At 45.2% G+C, this 12,340-nt stretch overlaps 2 protein-coding genes and 1 non-coding gene across 7 annotated transcripts; 2 read left to right on the top strand and 1 right to left on the bottom strand.

Moving 5' to 3' along the window:
* Positions 1-496: 496 nt before the first annotated feature.
* slc7a6os (solute carrier family 7 member 6 opposite strand) lies at positions 497-4,371 on the top strand. The gene is made up of 5 exons (XM_028955958.1): positions 497-777; positions 1,496-1,819; positions 2,097-2,303; positions 2,421-2,556; positions 3,857-4,371. The coding sequence occupies exons 1-5, from the start codon at positions 589-591 to the stop codon at positions 3,976-3,978; spliced, it is 978 nt and encodes a 325-aa protein (XP_028811791.1). The 5' UTR covers positions 497-588; the 3' UTR covers positions 3,979-4,371.
* On the top strand, positions 1,879-2,025 carry LOC114766474 (small nucleolar RNA SNORA24). Its single transcript, XR_003742806.1, has one exon. It is a non-coding gene; the product is annotated as a small nucleolar RNA SNORA24 (small nucleolar RNA).
* A 41-nt stretch (positions 4,372-4,412) lies between the features above and the next one.
* Positions 4,413-12,039, bottom strand: slc7a6 (solute carrier family 7 member 6). Of its 5 annotated transcripts, XM_028955955.1 has the most exons (11): positions 11,971-12,014; positions 11,814-11,877; positions 10,092-10,681; positions 8,377-8,502; positions 8,060-8,204; positions 7,772-7,895; positions 7,541-7,644; positions 6,584-6,680; positions 6,303-6,452; positions 6,015-6,198; positions 4,413-5,567 (listed from the first exon to the last, which is right to left on the bottom strand). In XM_028955955.1, the coding sequence occupies exons 3-11, from the start codon at positions 10,600-10,602 to the stop codon at positions 5,500-5,502; spliced, it is 1,509 nt and encodes a 502-aa protein (XP_028811788.1). In that variant the 5' UTR covers positions 10,603-10,681; positions 11,814-11,877; positions 11,971-12,014; the 3' UTR covers positions 4,413-5,499. The 5 variants fall into 5 exon arrangements, 4 of the variants coding, with proteins under 4 accessions (XP_028811788.1, XP_028811787.1, XP_028811789.1 ...); XR_003742700.1 differs by having other exon boundaries at positions 6,015-6,158; positions 11,814-12,039; XM_028955954.1 differs by having other exon boundaries at positions 11,814-12,035.
* Positions 12,040-12,340: the final 301 nt, after the last annotated feature.

Below are 12,340 nucleotides of genomic sequence, written 5' to 3'. Positions count from 1 at the left end.
AGGAGTTCCCAGAGGTGTTTAGCACTTGTTGGCCCCTTTGCCTTCACTCTGCGGTCCAGCTCACCCCAAACCATCTGGATTGGGTTCAGGTCCGGTGACTGTGGAGGCCAGGTCTCCACTTTTTGTTAAGTACATAACTCCACATGTGTTCATTCATAGTTTTGATGCCTTCAGTGAGAATCTACCAACGTAAATGGTCATGAAAATAAAGAAAACAAAATGAGAAGGTGTGTCCAAACCTTTGGCCTGTACTGTATGTGTGAATGGATTTACTGGGCATTTCTCCCCAATCCAATGCGTATCCTTGTCAACTATTGCTACGAAATCTCATTGCGCTGACACGATGATTTCAGCATGTGCTGCTAATTGATATTTTTATTCTGCCATTGAGCTCAGAATTGTGTCATTTGTGTTAGAACCCCAGACGTTCGGCCGCGTTGTGCGAACTCCAGTACAGCAGGTGGCGCCGGTGTTGGTCGCGACCGGGTGAGTGTAAACGGTAGAAGGAGACTCTCGCCGCGAGTTGGGGGGGAGAAAGGGCGCCGTTGTGTTGTCGTGTCGCCCCTTCTGCGAGCAGCGCCGGTCGGCATGGATCCGAGCACGACTATCCTCCGAGTGAAAAGGAAGCGGGGCACTGACCCCGCAGACGCGCTCCTGCTGGCATGTAAGCGGATTCGGCCCGAGGCCTCGACCCCGCCTGCTGGAGACACGGTGCCGGAGCCCGAAGCGGAGATCGAAAATTCCGTCTTCAAACTCGTCGCCACTGTAGCGTCCCAGGTATGGCTGCCTGAGCTAGCGGGGTCCAGTGCCCGGGGCGTTCTGTGGCCCCAAGATGAGGGCGCCTTCCGGTCGCTTTGTGTCTTTAATTAAATTGGAGATATATGTGTTTGTTTTATTGCTTTGGTATTTGGTGACGTCGTTGCTTTAGCAGCTTGGTGTTTTGCTGTAGGAAAGTGTTGAATGGGCCGCGTTTCAATTGTCCACCTCGCTAGCGGAAACGCGGTGTGGCTTGTGTGGTGTTTGCGAAATGCATGCTGGGATGCAGCGCTCTCCGACGCGCGTGTGTCCATGTCTGACTCCAAAATGGCTGCTCCGACGAGGACTAGTGAACGAGGGCGCGTCTGTACTCATATTGGAACGCAGCCGGACAGTAGCTAGTCTACTTTATCGCTAGCGTGCCGCAGCGAGTTAAACGTTAATAATAACTGGAACTAACTACACATACTTGCATGTGCAAAAACTATATAGTTGTACGTCACATTAATGTTTACAAAACGTTTCTTTAATACGACAACGTGGGGTAAATTGAGGTTTGTTTTGCAAGAATATATTTTACTAAAGTGAGCGATCGTGTTATGGGGCTTATTTTAGCATTAAGACTAAAACCTCCACCCTATGTTCATCCCCCATAATTAATATTGTGTCCCCTTGTCCTAACTGAGCTCATGTACATTACATATAAAGCTGCGTTACTGTTTGTCTGCTATTCCCTCAGGACACCCCTGTGCAGACACAGGTCAGGGAGGCTCTGTCTCGGCCACGTGTCGCTCATGCGCTGCGACCTTCTGTGGGCAGTTCGCAAAGGGTCATTGGAGACCTCCGCAGCGCCAAGTGGAGCACCAGACGCGAGGAGCGTTACCGAATCCTCTCCAGCCATCGGACCGGGCTTCCTGCAGGGCCGCCCGTGTCATCTTTACCGGCTGCGGGAGATGGCGGCCAGGAAGCTGGGCAGGAGGAGCAAAGCCCTGGTCCCACACTTGGAGATGTTCAAGTCTTCGACATTGTTCAAGTAGAAGATGATGATGGGAAAACGGCTAAAGTTAGTTTTTTTTTTTTTGTTTTTTTTTTTTCTTTCTCTCCTCTCTCTCTCTCCTCTGACCCCACATTACCATGGGAACAGTCTTCTGTGACTGTTGCCCTTCCTAGGTGTGGGAAAGCAATGCCTTGCTTCTCCAAAATTTCTTGTGATGCTGCTGTCATCATAGAAACATGAAAGCAGGACACATACTTGCATGATTTTTTTTTTTTTTTTTTAATATTATATAACAAATGCTATTGTTAGTTGAGGTATTGATTGCTGGTCTTTCCCCATTTAGAAAAAATCTGCCGACACAGAGACCATCCTTTGTAACTCTGTGAAGATGATCCGTGAGAAGCTGGCCGTGTCAGACGATGGACAGGGGATGGAGCACAGGGAGAAGGAAGATGATTATGTGTATGACCTGTACTACCAGGAGACTGCAGCTCCAGGCTGTATTCTTGACATCTTGTATGTCAGACCGTATCAGGACGAGGGCGAGCTGGTGAGGCATTTTGCCATTAGAAGACTGTTGTGATGCATTTTCTCTGCCCACAGTTCAAGTTAATTGAGAAAATTAAATTATATGCATCAACAAATTTTTCTTTGTCTCTTTTTGTAGGTACCAGAAGTGGTGGCCTGGGAGGAGGAAGTGTATGAAGATGATGATGATGAAAATGAGGAAGGTAACTGGAGGAATGATTACCCAGATGAGGAGAACAGTGACCTTGGCAGTGATGCAGAGGAGCGCTATGGAGGTAAATAATTTTCTGTTGATTGGCTGTCAAAAAGCACTTTTTCAACCACAGGAATATTTTTTTTTTTGTTCCTAAAACTATTATTCATTATTCAGGTGTCCACTCTTTAATCCTTTTCCACTGCTCTGGTTCCTGTGCCGGTTCCCGCGCTTTTCCACATTAAAAAAAAAAATATTGGTGTCAGCGCACTGAAACAAGCACCGAAGCGGCTTCTAAACTTTGCTGGTCTAATAGCGAGAACACGTAACGTCACAAGCGGTGGCGGTCACAGTGAACGGTAGCTTTAGAAGACAAAAGTGTCGGAGAGCCATAGTCCAGTAACATGTAGCGCTGAAGGAATTAAGTTGCCCGTTCAGCACCGGCCAAGCACTGGCACCAGTGTGGTATCTCTGGCAACATGCATGCTTCCTGTGAAGCCCCGCCCCCTCCCTCTAGGCACTAGCAAGCGTGCTCTTCTCACCAGCAGAGATAGACTGCATACTGCAAGAAAAGCTTGCATACAAAAAGGTTTTGAAAAATCATGTGCCTCATCACAGAACCTTGCCTGCCTGCAGATTCTATCTTAACTTCTCCGATACCATGGTAAATAGGGTTAGGTTTTGATTTATGACCAAGGCTATGAGGGTAAAGCTTAGGGCTTTTAGAAAATATCAATACAGCAATATATCATGATACTTTACGTGGTGATATTTTATTGTTACAGGGACATTGGATCTTGATATTTTGGTGCACAAATTCAGTTCTGAGTTAATTCAGCCAAAACAACTTATTTATGTAATGTGATCCGCCCAGGTCGTACATGACATCTTGTATATCAGCTCTGTTTTTACGTTTAGTATATCATGATTGTATCATGACTCGCGTATCGTGCTACATCGTTTCAAGAGATCCTTCCCAATGCACAGCCCTAGTAAATCTGCACGGATGCTCTTCTCAGCAGTTGGGACTGGTTCATAGTCAGGCTGAGGACCCGGATGTATTGTAGTTTGGTAATTCGTGGGGTGGGTCATACAGGTAGGCAAGCAGCTTTGTCCCAGCAACATGAGCCTCTGGGTTGAAATGGGGTGAAGCTGACTATTGTTGTTATTTGTTATGGGAATGTCTTCAGGTTTTTTTCTTTTTGTTTTTTTAGATATATTTATTGTATACCAGCCTGTATCTGGTTACATGATGCCATATCATAAAATTTAATCTGTTACTGAAGTATTATGGCAATGTGATGTGATGTGATGTGTGTGTGTGTGTGTGTCTGTGAACCTGTCGTATTGGTGGATCTGTGATTTTGTTTGTGTGTCTACAGGGAGCTGGAGCGAGGAGCACTCTTACAGCCGGAGGACGTGGGAGAGGTACCAGAGGGAGGTGCTGCAGGAGTTTGGCGAAGACAACGATGAAGAAGACAAGGAGGATTTTGACTCTGACTGAACTCCTTGCCCTCTGTGTGTTTGGTGTGTGGTTGTGTGCAAGAGGGGGCCACTTTTTTTCTTTTTTTTTTTTACTGAGAATTTGTCAAAGTGAGTGTGGTGTGTGACCTTTTTTGTGTGTGTGGTTATTATGCATAACTGAGGTGTGGTGTGCTCTGCATTGTGGTGTGGGCGTGTTAGCGAGATGAGTGTTTAAGTTGTGATGAAGTGCATGACGGCGTATTTAAGTATGTGAATGGCAGTCATTTCAGTTTGTGAAAGTGTGAAGTGCTGTTTCTGTGTGTGTTATGTTGCGTGTTGTACCAGCTTTCCCATTTGGTACATGGTTGAAACACTTCAAACATTTTGTAAATATGTAGATGTGTATAAAAAGAATAAAGCTTTCAAAATAACATTTTCAGTCCATTTGGTTTTCTTACATGAAGCAACGCACACTTGAATAAACTCTCTTTATTGATAATCTATGCAATAAATTAGGGATAAAATGGGTGGCACCGGGTATCACATTTGTGCCTTGTCTGTTTAAGATGAACTTTATTAAACGCTATTATAATCAACACCACCACCTTTCTATACTTAACACCCTTACAGAGGAACATTTAACCACTGAAAATGGGTAATACTCATTTCTGCTCATGAAGCAGCAGCATTAGATTTAATTCCATCTCTGCACAGAAATACAGGATGAGATCTGCCTTCACCATTTCCTTTCAAGTGTTGCTATTACTATTACTTGAAATATGAATGCATGAAAATTGGCAGAAGAGTTCCCACTAGTGAATAAGCGAAAGGTCAGAAATATGAACAAAATAAGTAGTCTTCATGTTCTTCAAACCTTTCTGCTGTACCTCTGTACTTTGTTCCATTTTTATTCCTGGCATGGTGGGGATCAGCCTATGGGTGGAGCTGTGGAACTCTTCTTTAGCACTGGTTTGGGAGCCATTCCCATAATGCATTTAAAACCCTCTTTCACTAGGCATAAGACACCTCTTGAGAGAGCTAAGTGTGAACAGTATAGCAGCATAAGAGGAGCCCAGTGAACAGTTCCCTAAATGGTTCAAATGAATAAGGCTCAAGGTTTCATAAGGTTCCATTAAGTCCACAATTTCCGGTGAAGGTATATTTACTGCATAGTGTTCTATCTGGTGAGTGCAACGTGGTAGTGAACTCGATGTGGACTCGATGGCATTTAGTAGTAAAATCACTTTGGTGAGCTTAGTGAAACGTAGTAAAAATTCTGTATAGTATAGAATCAGGCGTTGAAAGGTGTAGAGTACAGTAGCAGCACTGTCTGCCAATAAGATAACATGGCCTACTGCACTTGACCTCCATAAATCAAGTTCAGTGTTCAAACGGTGTACAGAAAAAAAGATGCAATTAGTTTCAGTGTTTCAGTGAATGAAGCGTGACTGGTCACCGTCCCACCCAAACAGTGACGAGTCCCTCAGGCCTCCTCTGTACAACAGGCAAACTGTGTAGAAAGGAACACTTGGAACAACAGTGGCATATATTTGAGAGCCGCTTATTCACTGTGGTCCAACTCAGTGAGAACGCAGAAGCAGGTCAGCTGAGTGAAATGGGTGATGTTACCTGAGAGGCAAGCAGACAAGCATGATCAATCAGCAGATATCACTGAAACTATCCGTTTTATAGATTACATTTCTTTAAAAGTAAACACGTACAGGCCTTTACGACCAAGCTACACCCAATTAGGGTTTTTCAGTTCAACTACTCTTATTTTCTGTGGTCGACATGTTCCAGGTTTGACATTTACAGCATTTATCTGCCGCCCTTATCCAGACCGACTTACCATCAGTAGTTACAGGGACAGTCCCCCTAGAGACACTCAGGGTTTGACGCTCAGGGACACAATGGTAGCAAGTGGGGTTTCAACCTGTAGCCTCCTGGTTCATAGGCGAGTGTGTTACCCACTAGGCTACTACCACCCAGGATGGTCCCCATCACCCCAATCACCCCCATCCCTGCAGTGTATTAAGCTGTCTTTGAAAATTAATGTGTGATCTTTGATTTACTCACGTAAAAGTTTGGTGATGAAGGGTGGCCGGTTTGACTCTGGCAAGTAAATGCCCAGAAAGTAGACTGGAACTCCAGACAGGGCAATGGCAATGCCAATTAAGGAGTTCAGAGTGTCACTGTATAGGGGCACAGCCACCAAGAACACTGTGCACAAGCAGAAGATGACTGGGTACACGAGTGACAACTGTTCACAAATGAAAGTTGGGTCAGAACAATTAGTCACATGAAAAAATAAATAAATAAATAAACAGCCCAAAAAAGACAGGAGTTCATAAAAACTGGCCTCACTTTCAGAGGTCTTGGTCTGTCAGGCTCCTTCCAGCGAAGGTAAATTTGCCCTGCAATGGACAAGCCCACGAAAAGCCAGTAGCTGAAACTGTAGTAGTTGATCAGCTGGAACACATCTTCCACAGCCAGGTAAATGAGTGCCATGGCACACTATTGACAAAAAAGAAAAAGAAAATTGCATTGACATAACAGGACGTATATTTCCCCTCTACAGGCGTTTACTGTAACATCGCTAGTTGTTAAAAAGAACCAAAATGTCTTGAAGATTTACTACAAATTACATTGAAGAGCAGAGCAGGCACAGGGGTGAATCTCTCCACGTGAATCATGGACAACGCATCTGGGAGATGACCTTCACGAGACCCCACAAAGAACAGTCTGAAACACAGTATTACACACGAATGAGAACACAGTGATCACAGTTCAAGGCCGAAGCGCACAAACTGATGGACAATGACACACACACACACACACACACATGATTAACACTAAGTCATAGTCACACAGTCATCATGCAACACAACCTATGCAGAACACTGACACTGATGCATGTCGGGACATGTGATTTTCCATGAAACAGATCATAGCTCAGAGAAACCATCACTAAAGACACAGGCATTCATATCCACAGGAGACAACTGCATAGCCTGTTGTTTAATATCCACAATAAGATTCCAACAGAAGGAAGCTTAGCAACATATCCAGTTTCAGTATTGTTCTATAATCCCAGAACCACCTCTATTACTGTAGTCCGAATTAGCTGGAATGCACACTGCATACCTATGTAAACTATATTGGGATGGTTTTTGTTTACGCTGCCGAGTCTCCTTCTGGAATCACCCATGGACAATCAAACACTGACATGTCTGGGCATTTAGTTTAGTTGCTGTGGAGAGTGCAAAGATCCTCTTTGGCGCAGACAAAATGAATCCAGATGGTGTTTATTATAAGGTTCCCATAAAAAACAGAGGAGCAGAACTGAAGATGCACTTAACACCTCCGGGAATACACCACAAACAGGGTTATCTATATAAAAAGATAAAATGTAATAAATAAAATGTATCAACTTTATCTGAAAACAAAAAGTACAATACAATGATCACATGGTTCCTGATAGCAGCAGTCCGTACAGCAGTTGTACTGACTTCGTGTACTTGGCCGTGGGTCAAAATGAACTTGTTCAAACAAGTTTCAAAGGATAAAATGCAGCAGTAGTTGCCTTGTCTCTGTGTGCTTACCTAGACGCAGCGATAATAGAGGCGTTGAGTCCTCCGTAGCATGACAGTGCTACCGCAATGGGAATGGTCCAGCTCATGACCCCCAGGGTTTGGTCCGCAAATGTCTTGTGAAGAAACACACAAATAGCCGCCACTGAATATCATCCTATGACTTTATTTTAAATAACTGAACCCAGCAGGAGTAACCAAAGGCCCGCTTAAACATTTCAGTGGATTAAATGAAGAGCTCACCACAGCCACTGCATCGCTGGCGAGGATGGAGCTCATGTCCAGCACAGCGTAGTACGCAACATTAGTCAGGATGTAGATGACTGTAACAACGGGCATGGAGATGGCGATAGACAAAGGCAGGTTCCTATGACAGAGATGAATGGTTATAGCCAAGGCAGCAGGAATATCAAGAATATCCAGATTACTGGGCTTCAGCCTAAGTTGCTGGGCAATTAAAGCATTATAGCAGCCTAATTCATCAGCGCAGGGGAAAGAAAATTTTTGCTCAAGTGTGTACATGTACGACACCTCTCTGGGTTCTTGATCTCCTCAGTGACGAAATTGAGCGTGTCCCAGCCAGAGTAGGAAAACAGTGCGGAGTACAGGGCCAAAGCAATGTCCCCGGGCATCACAGACGAGCCCTCAAACGAAGCGTCAAAGTTCGTGGTGTACCCTGCAATAATTACACACACGCATAACACCGACATAAGCAACAAAAGAGAGGAACATGCCCATCAGGTTGTTTTTTATACGAGTTATTTACACTGAAATTAGATGCTTCTGTAGGGATTAGTATCAAATTGCATCATACAGAAAGCTTCCTGATTTGATGACTGAAAACTCACCTTGGCACAGTTTGACGATCCCGGTGATAATGATGACGATGAGCGCGATGACCTTGGCATATGTGAAGACGTCCTGCACTCTGGTGCCCCACTTTACATAGGCAGAGTTTATGAAGGTCAGCAGACCTGAGTAAACAATCGGAGAAAAGTGAGTTTTGGCCCAGCACAGGCTTCATCTATGGGAAATTAATGCTGCATTTCTGAATGCTCACACTGAAGAAAAATTCTAAAGAGGTTTGTACTGAACATGACAGGGCTCTTAAAAACAAGAGCAAACAATCCAAAGAACCAGATGAACAAGTCACTTAAGTGCTTTGAGCAAATATTGAGCAAGTAAATATGATTAAAAAGCATTATTTTGGGCAGGGTGTACAGTCGTGGCCAAATGTTTTGAGAATGACACAAATACCTGTTTTAACAAAGTTTTCTGCTCCAGTGGCTGGCAGTTTTTTATTATGGCAATTTGCATATAGTCCAGAATGTTATGATCAGATGAATTGAAAATGTACTTAATCCCCCAAAAAACCATTTCCACTCTGCTGAGATCATTTCAGTGAGAGTCTTGACAAGCACAAGGCTGGAGATCATTCTGTCCTGCTGATTGAGTTAGAATACATGTACAGCATTTATCAGACGCCCTTATCCAGAGCAACTTACAATCAGTAGTTACAGGGACAGGGGGTTAAGTGTCTTGCTCAGGGACACAATGGTAGTAAGTTGGACTTGAACCTGGGTCTTCTGGTTCATAGGCGAGCGTGTTACCCACTAGGCTACTACCACCCTGGTAGAATAGCAGACTGGATGCTTAAAACTGAGAGCGATATTGCTGCTACTAAGATTGCACCTAAATCAAGTGTTCAAATGTTGTGAAGAAGGCCGTCTCCTAAGGATGATTCAGTTGCGGGATCGGCAGCAGGCGGGTGTGAGAGCATCTGCACACACAGCGATGTGAAGACTTTTGGAGGATGGCCTGGTGTCAAGAAGAAACATCAGGGACAGACTGATATTCTCCAAAAAGAACATGGACTGGACTGCTGAGGACTGGGGTAAAGTCATTGTCTCTGATGAAACCCCTTTCCGTTTGTTTGGGGCATCTGGACAAAATGATTGTCCAGAGAAGAAACAGTGAGCACTACCTTCAGTCCTGTCTCGTGCCAACAGTAAAGCATCCTGAGACCATTCATGTGTGGGGCTGCTTCTCATCCAAGGGAGTGGGCTTAACTACAATTTTGCCTAAGAACACAGCCACAAATAAAGAATGGTACCAAAACATCGTCCAACAGCAACTTCTCCCAACCATCCAAGAACAGTTTGGTGAAGACCAATACCCTTTCCAACATGATGGAGCACCTAAGTGATAATAAGTGACAAAAAACCCACAAATTCTGGCAAACTCCAAGCACCGATTATGAAGGTAATGGGTCGCCATCAGTCAGGATTTGGCCCAGAAGATGATTGACAGCATGCCAGGGCGAATTGCAGAGGCCTTGAAAAAAGGACCGACACTGCAAATATTGACTCTTTGCATAAACCTGAAGTAATTGTCAATAAAAGCCTTTGAAACTTGTAATTACACTTCAATACACCACAGGAAACAACTGACAAACAGACCTTGAAACACCGAAGCAGCAAACGTTGTGAAAACCAGTATTTGTGTCATTTTGGCCACAGCTGTACACATTTCACAGGGGAAGTACACAGTAATGGTAACTTACATATGCAGGCTGCTGCAATGAGTCGTGACGCTGAGTATGGTGGCTCACAGGTAGGGAAGAGCGGTTGCACCAGGTAGTTCGCAAAAGTGATAGCAATGATGGCTTGGCTGGTGGGTTCGATGATGAGGAGCGACGTCCACAGGCGGATGAAGGCAACGAATCCCCCAAAAGACTCCAGAATGTACGCGTAGCTGGCGCCAGACTTTTTTATGGTCGTGCCCAGCTCAGCATAGCACAGTGCGCCAATCACCGAGAAGACGCCGCCGATGGCCCAGATGACCAAGGAGAGCCCGTAGGAGCCACTGTAGATGAGGACACCCTTGGGCGACACGAAGATGCCGGAGCCGATCATGTTGCCCACAATGAGACTCACACCGTTAATCAGCGAGATCTCCTTCTTCAGCTGCATGGCCTCCTTGGGTTGAGGGTCTGGTTCTGTTCCATTTGCCTGGGCCAGGGGGGACACAGGGCCCACGCCATTCAGCTTCTCAGCCTCCTGGCGGTTCTCCATAGCACCAACTTTTTTTAGCGTGTTAATGAGAAGCAGCAGAGTCTGGTAAAGTCAACCTTAAACAAACCTGCAGAATAACCTGCAAAAAAGTCAAATATTAGATCAGATTGTGTATTAAAGTATTCAGCAACAACCCGACACTTCACACACTCAACAACTCAAGATATTCACCATCACATGAACAATGTCACAGCTTCTCTCAAATCTTATGCACTGGTGTGAAGTGTGAAGTGGACCATGCGTTAAGTCGGTGTTAAATGTGCTCTGGGGCATTGGCCACAACCCTATATTTTTTTCATTTCGAAATCTTTGCTCAATCACCACAACCTCCGGATCTATCACCATTCAATTCAGTCAACTTTCTGAGCTGACGTTCTGACGGAACATTTGACAGAACAGACAGACATTTACAATGTTTCTTCTGCTGCCCTCGCCGCGTCTTCACATACGTCCTCGCAGGAACGCAGCGTTTCTGAAGTGTTTCATTTTCGTCCTTAATTTGAAACAGACTGAGAATAGCAGTGGGTCCTCTGAGGTATGCAATCCTTCTGCACCAGCCCCATGGCAACTTAATTCCCATAGAGCCCTGTGGAAAAAACACGCTCAACCCAATACAGAGAAATACTTCTAAATTAAAAATGTATTATTAAAAAAAAAAAAAAAAAAACTCACTCTCCCTATTTGAAAGAAATCTGTCGGGAACTAATTCCAGACCTTTCAAGATTGTCGACACGATGCCATTTTAGATGAGTGAAGCCGGTGCTGTGCACTGCACCATCAGTGCAGCTATGTGCGCGCCGCCGCTGCGCGCCCCCGCCTATTTTCACGCTTAAAGGAAAAGAAAGAAAGAAAGAAAGAAAGAAAGAAAGAAAGAAAGAAGAAACGGGAAGAACGGGAGCGGCGCGGCGTTATAACGCAGCGGTGTCGCGGACAGACACGACACCCGGGGGGGTGGCCGCTCGGTGTCCCGTCGGTCCTGGCGACTGTCAGCGGCTTCCAACGTCAGGAACGGAGCACAAAAGACGAGCTCCGAGCGCGGCCGGGTTCATCGTCAGCACCGCGTCGCGCCGCTGCCAGGGAAGGTGGGACGGAGCCCGGCCAGGCGGCGGGGATGAACGCATCCTGTTTTTCTCCGCCGCGCCGGTCGCCGCGACTTTCATCCGCGCCGAACGCGGGAGGGAACCAGGACAAAAGCCCGGCGGCATCCTTACCTTTTATTCCTCTGCTGACCTGTCGCTACGGCGGCATCGCTGGCATCAACTCTTTTAAATATCTCTTTAAAAAAAACAACGACAACGGCAACACTTTTTTAAAAAAATATTTCGGCTGCTAGACATAAAAACGTGCCAAAAAAAAAATGATATTTACACTACTGGTTCATGTCTCCCCGCTTGCCTAACAATTGTCCGGACCTGTTTTTGCCTTTTAAATGTTGGTAACCTGAAGCTGGTCTTTCCCGTGTGGGCGGAGTCTACCGGGGGTTCGATTTTAGCCCCGCCCACCCCATTGGTCTTCTGTCGCGGAGCCGAGGAATCCGCGACTCATTAATAACGCCTAATTAATGCCTCTGAGTTCTGTGTGAAGAGAGTACATCACCCAAAGGTTCTAAATTACCCTACTTATTGCTCCTTAAGGCCTATAGGTCTTATGACTGAATAATTTGTAATGTAAGAAACATTCTGGTAAAAGTAGATCAAAGTCAAAGTCAGCTTTATTGTCAATTCTGCCACATATACAG

This window comes from Denticeps clupeoides, chromosome 16 (genome assembly GCF_900700375.1).
Source record: "Denticeps clupeoides chromosome 16, fDenClu1.1, whole genome shotgun sequence".
Lineage (NCBI taxonomy): Eukaryota > Metazoa > Chordata > Actinopteri > Clupeiformes > Denticipitidae > Denticeps > Denticeps clupeoides.
This window is presented reverse-complemented; position numbering and strand designations above follow the sequence as displayed.

What these genes read in the sequence shown, in the direction of transcription:
- slc7a6os (XM_028955958.1), top strand. Translation starts at nt 589, where the DNA reads ATGGATCCGAGCACGACTATCCTCCGAGTGAAAAGGAAGCGGGGCACT. An exon ending in TCGCCACTGTAGCGTCCCAG is followed by an intron (nt 778 to 1,495) that starts GTATGGCTGCCT and finishes CTATTCCCTCAG; the next exon opens with GACACCCCTGTGCAGACACA. An exon ending in ATCAGGACGAGGGCGAGCTG is followed by an intron (nt 2,304 to 2,420) that starts GTGAGGCATTTT and finishes CTCTTTTTGTAG; the next exon opens with GTACCAGAAGTGGTGGCCTG.
- slc7a6 (XM_028955954.1), bottom strand. Translation starts at nt 10,602, where the DNA reads ATGGAGAACCGCCAGGAGGCTGAGAAGCTGAATGGCGTGGGCCCTGTG. An exon ending in CATTGCAGCAGCCTGCATAT is followed by an intron (nt 8,503 to 10,091) that starts GTAAGTTACCAT and finishes TTGTTTACTCAG; the next exon opens with GTCTGCTGACCTTCATAAAC. An exon ending in ACAGACCAAGACCTCTGAAA is followed by an intron (nt 6,199 to 6,302) that starts GTGAGGCCAGTT and finishes ATTTGTGAACAG; the next exon opens with TTGTCACTCGTGTACCCAGT.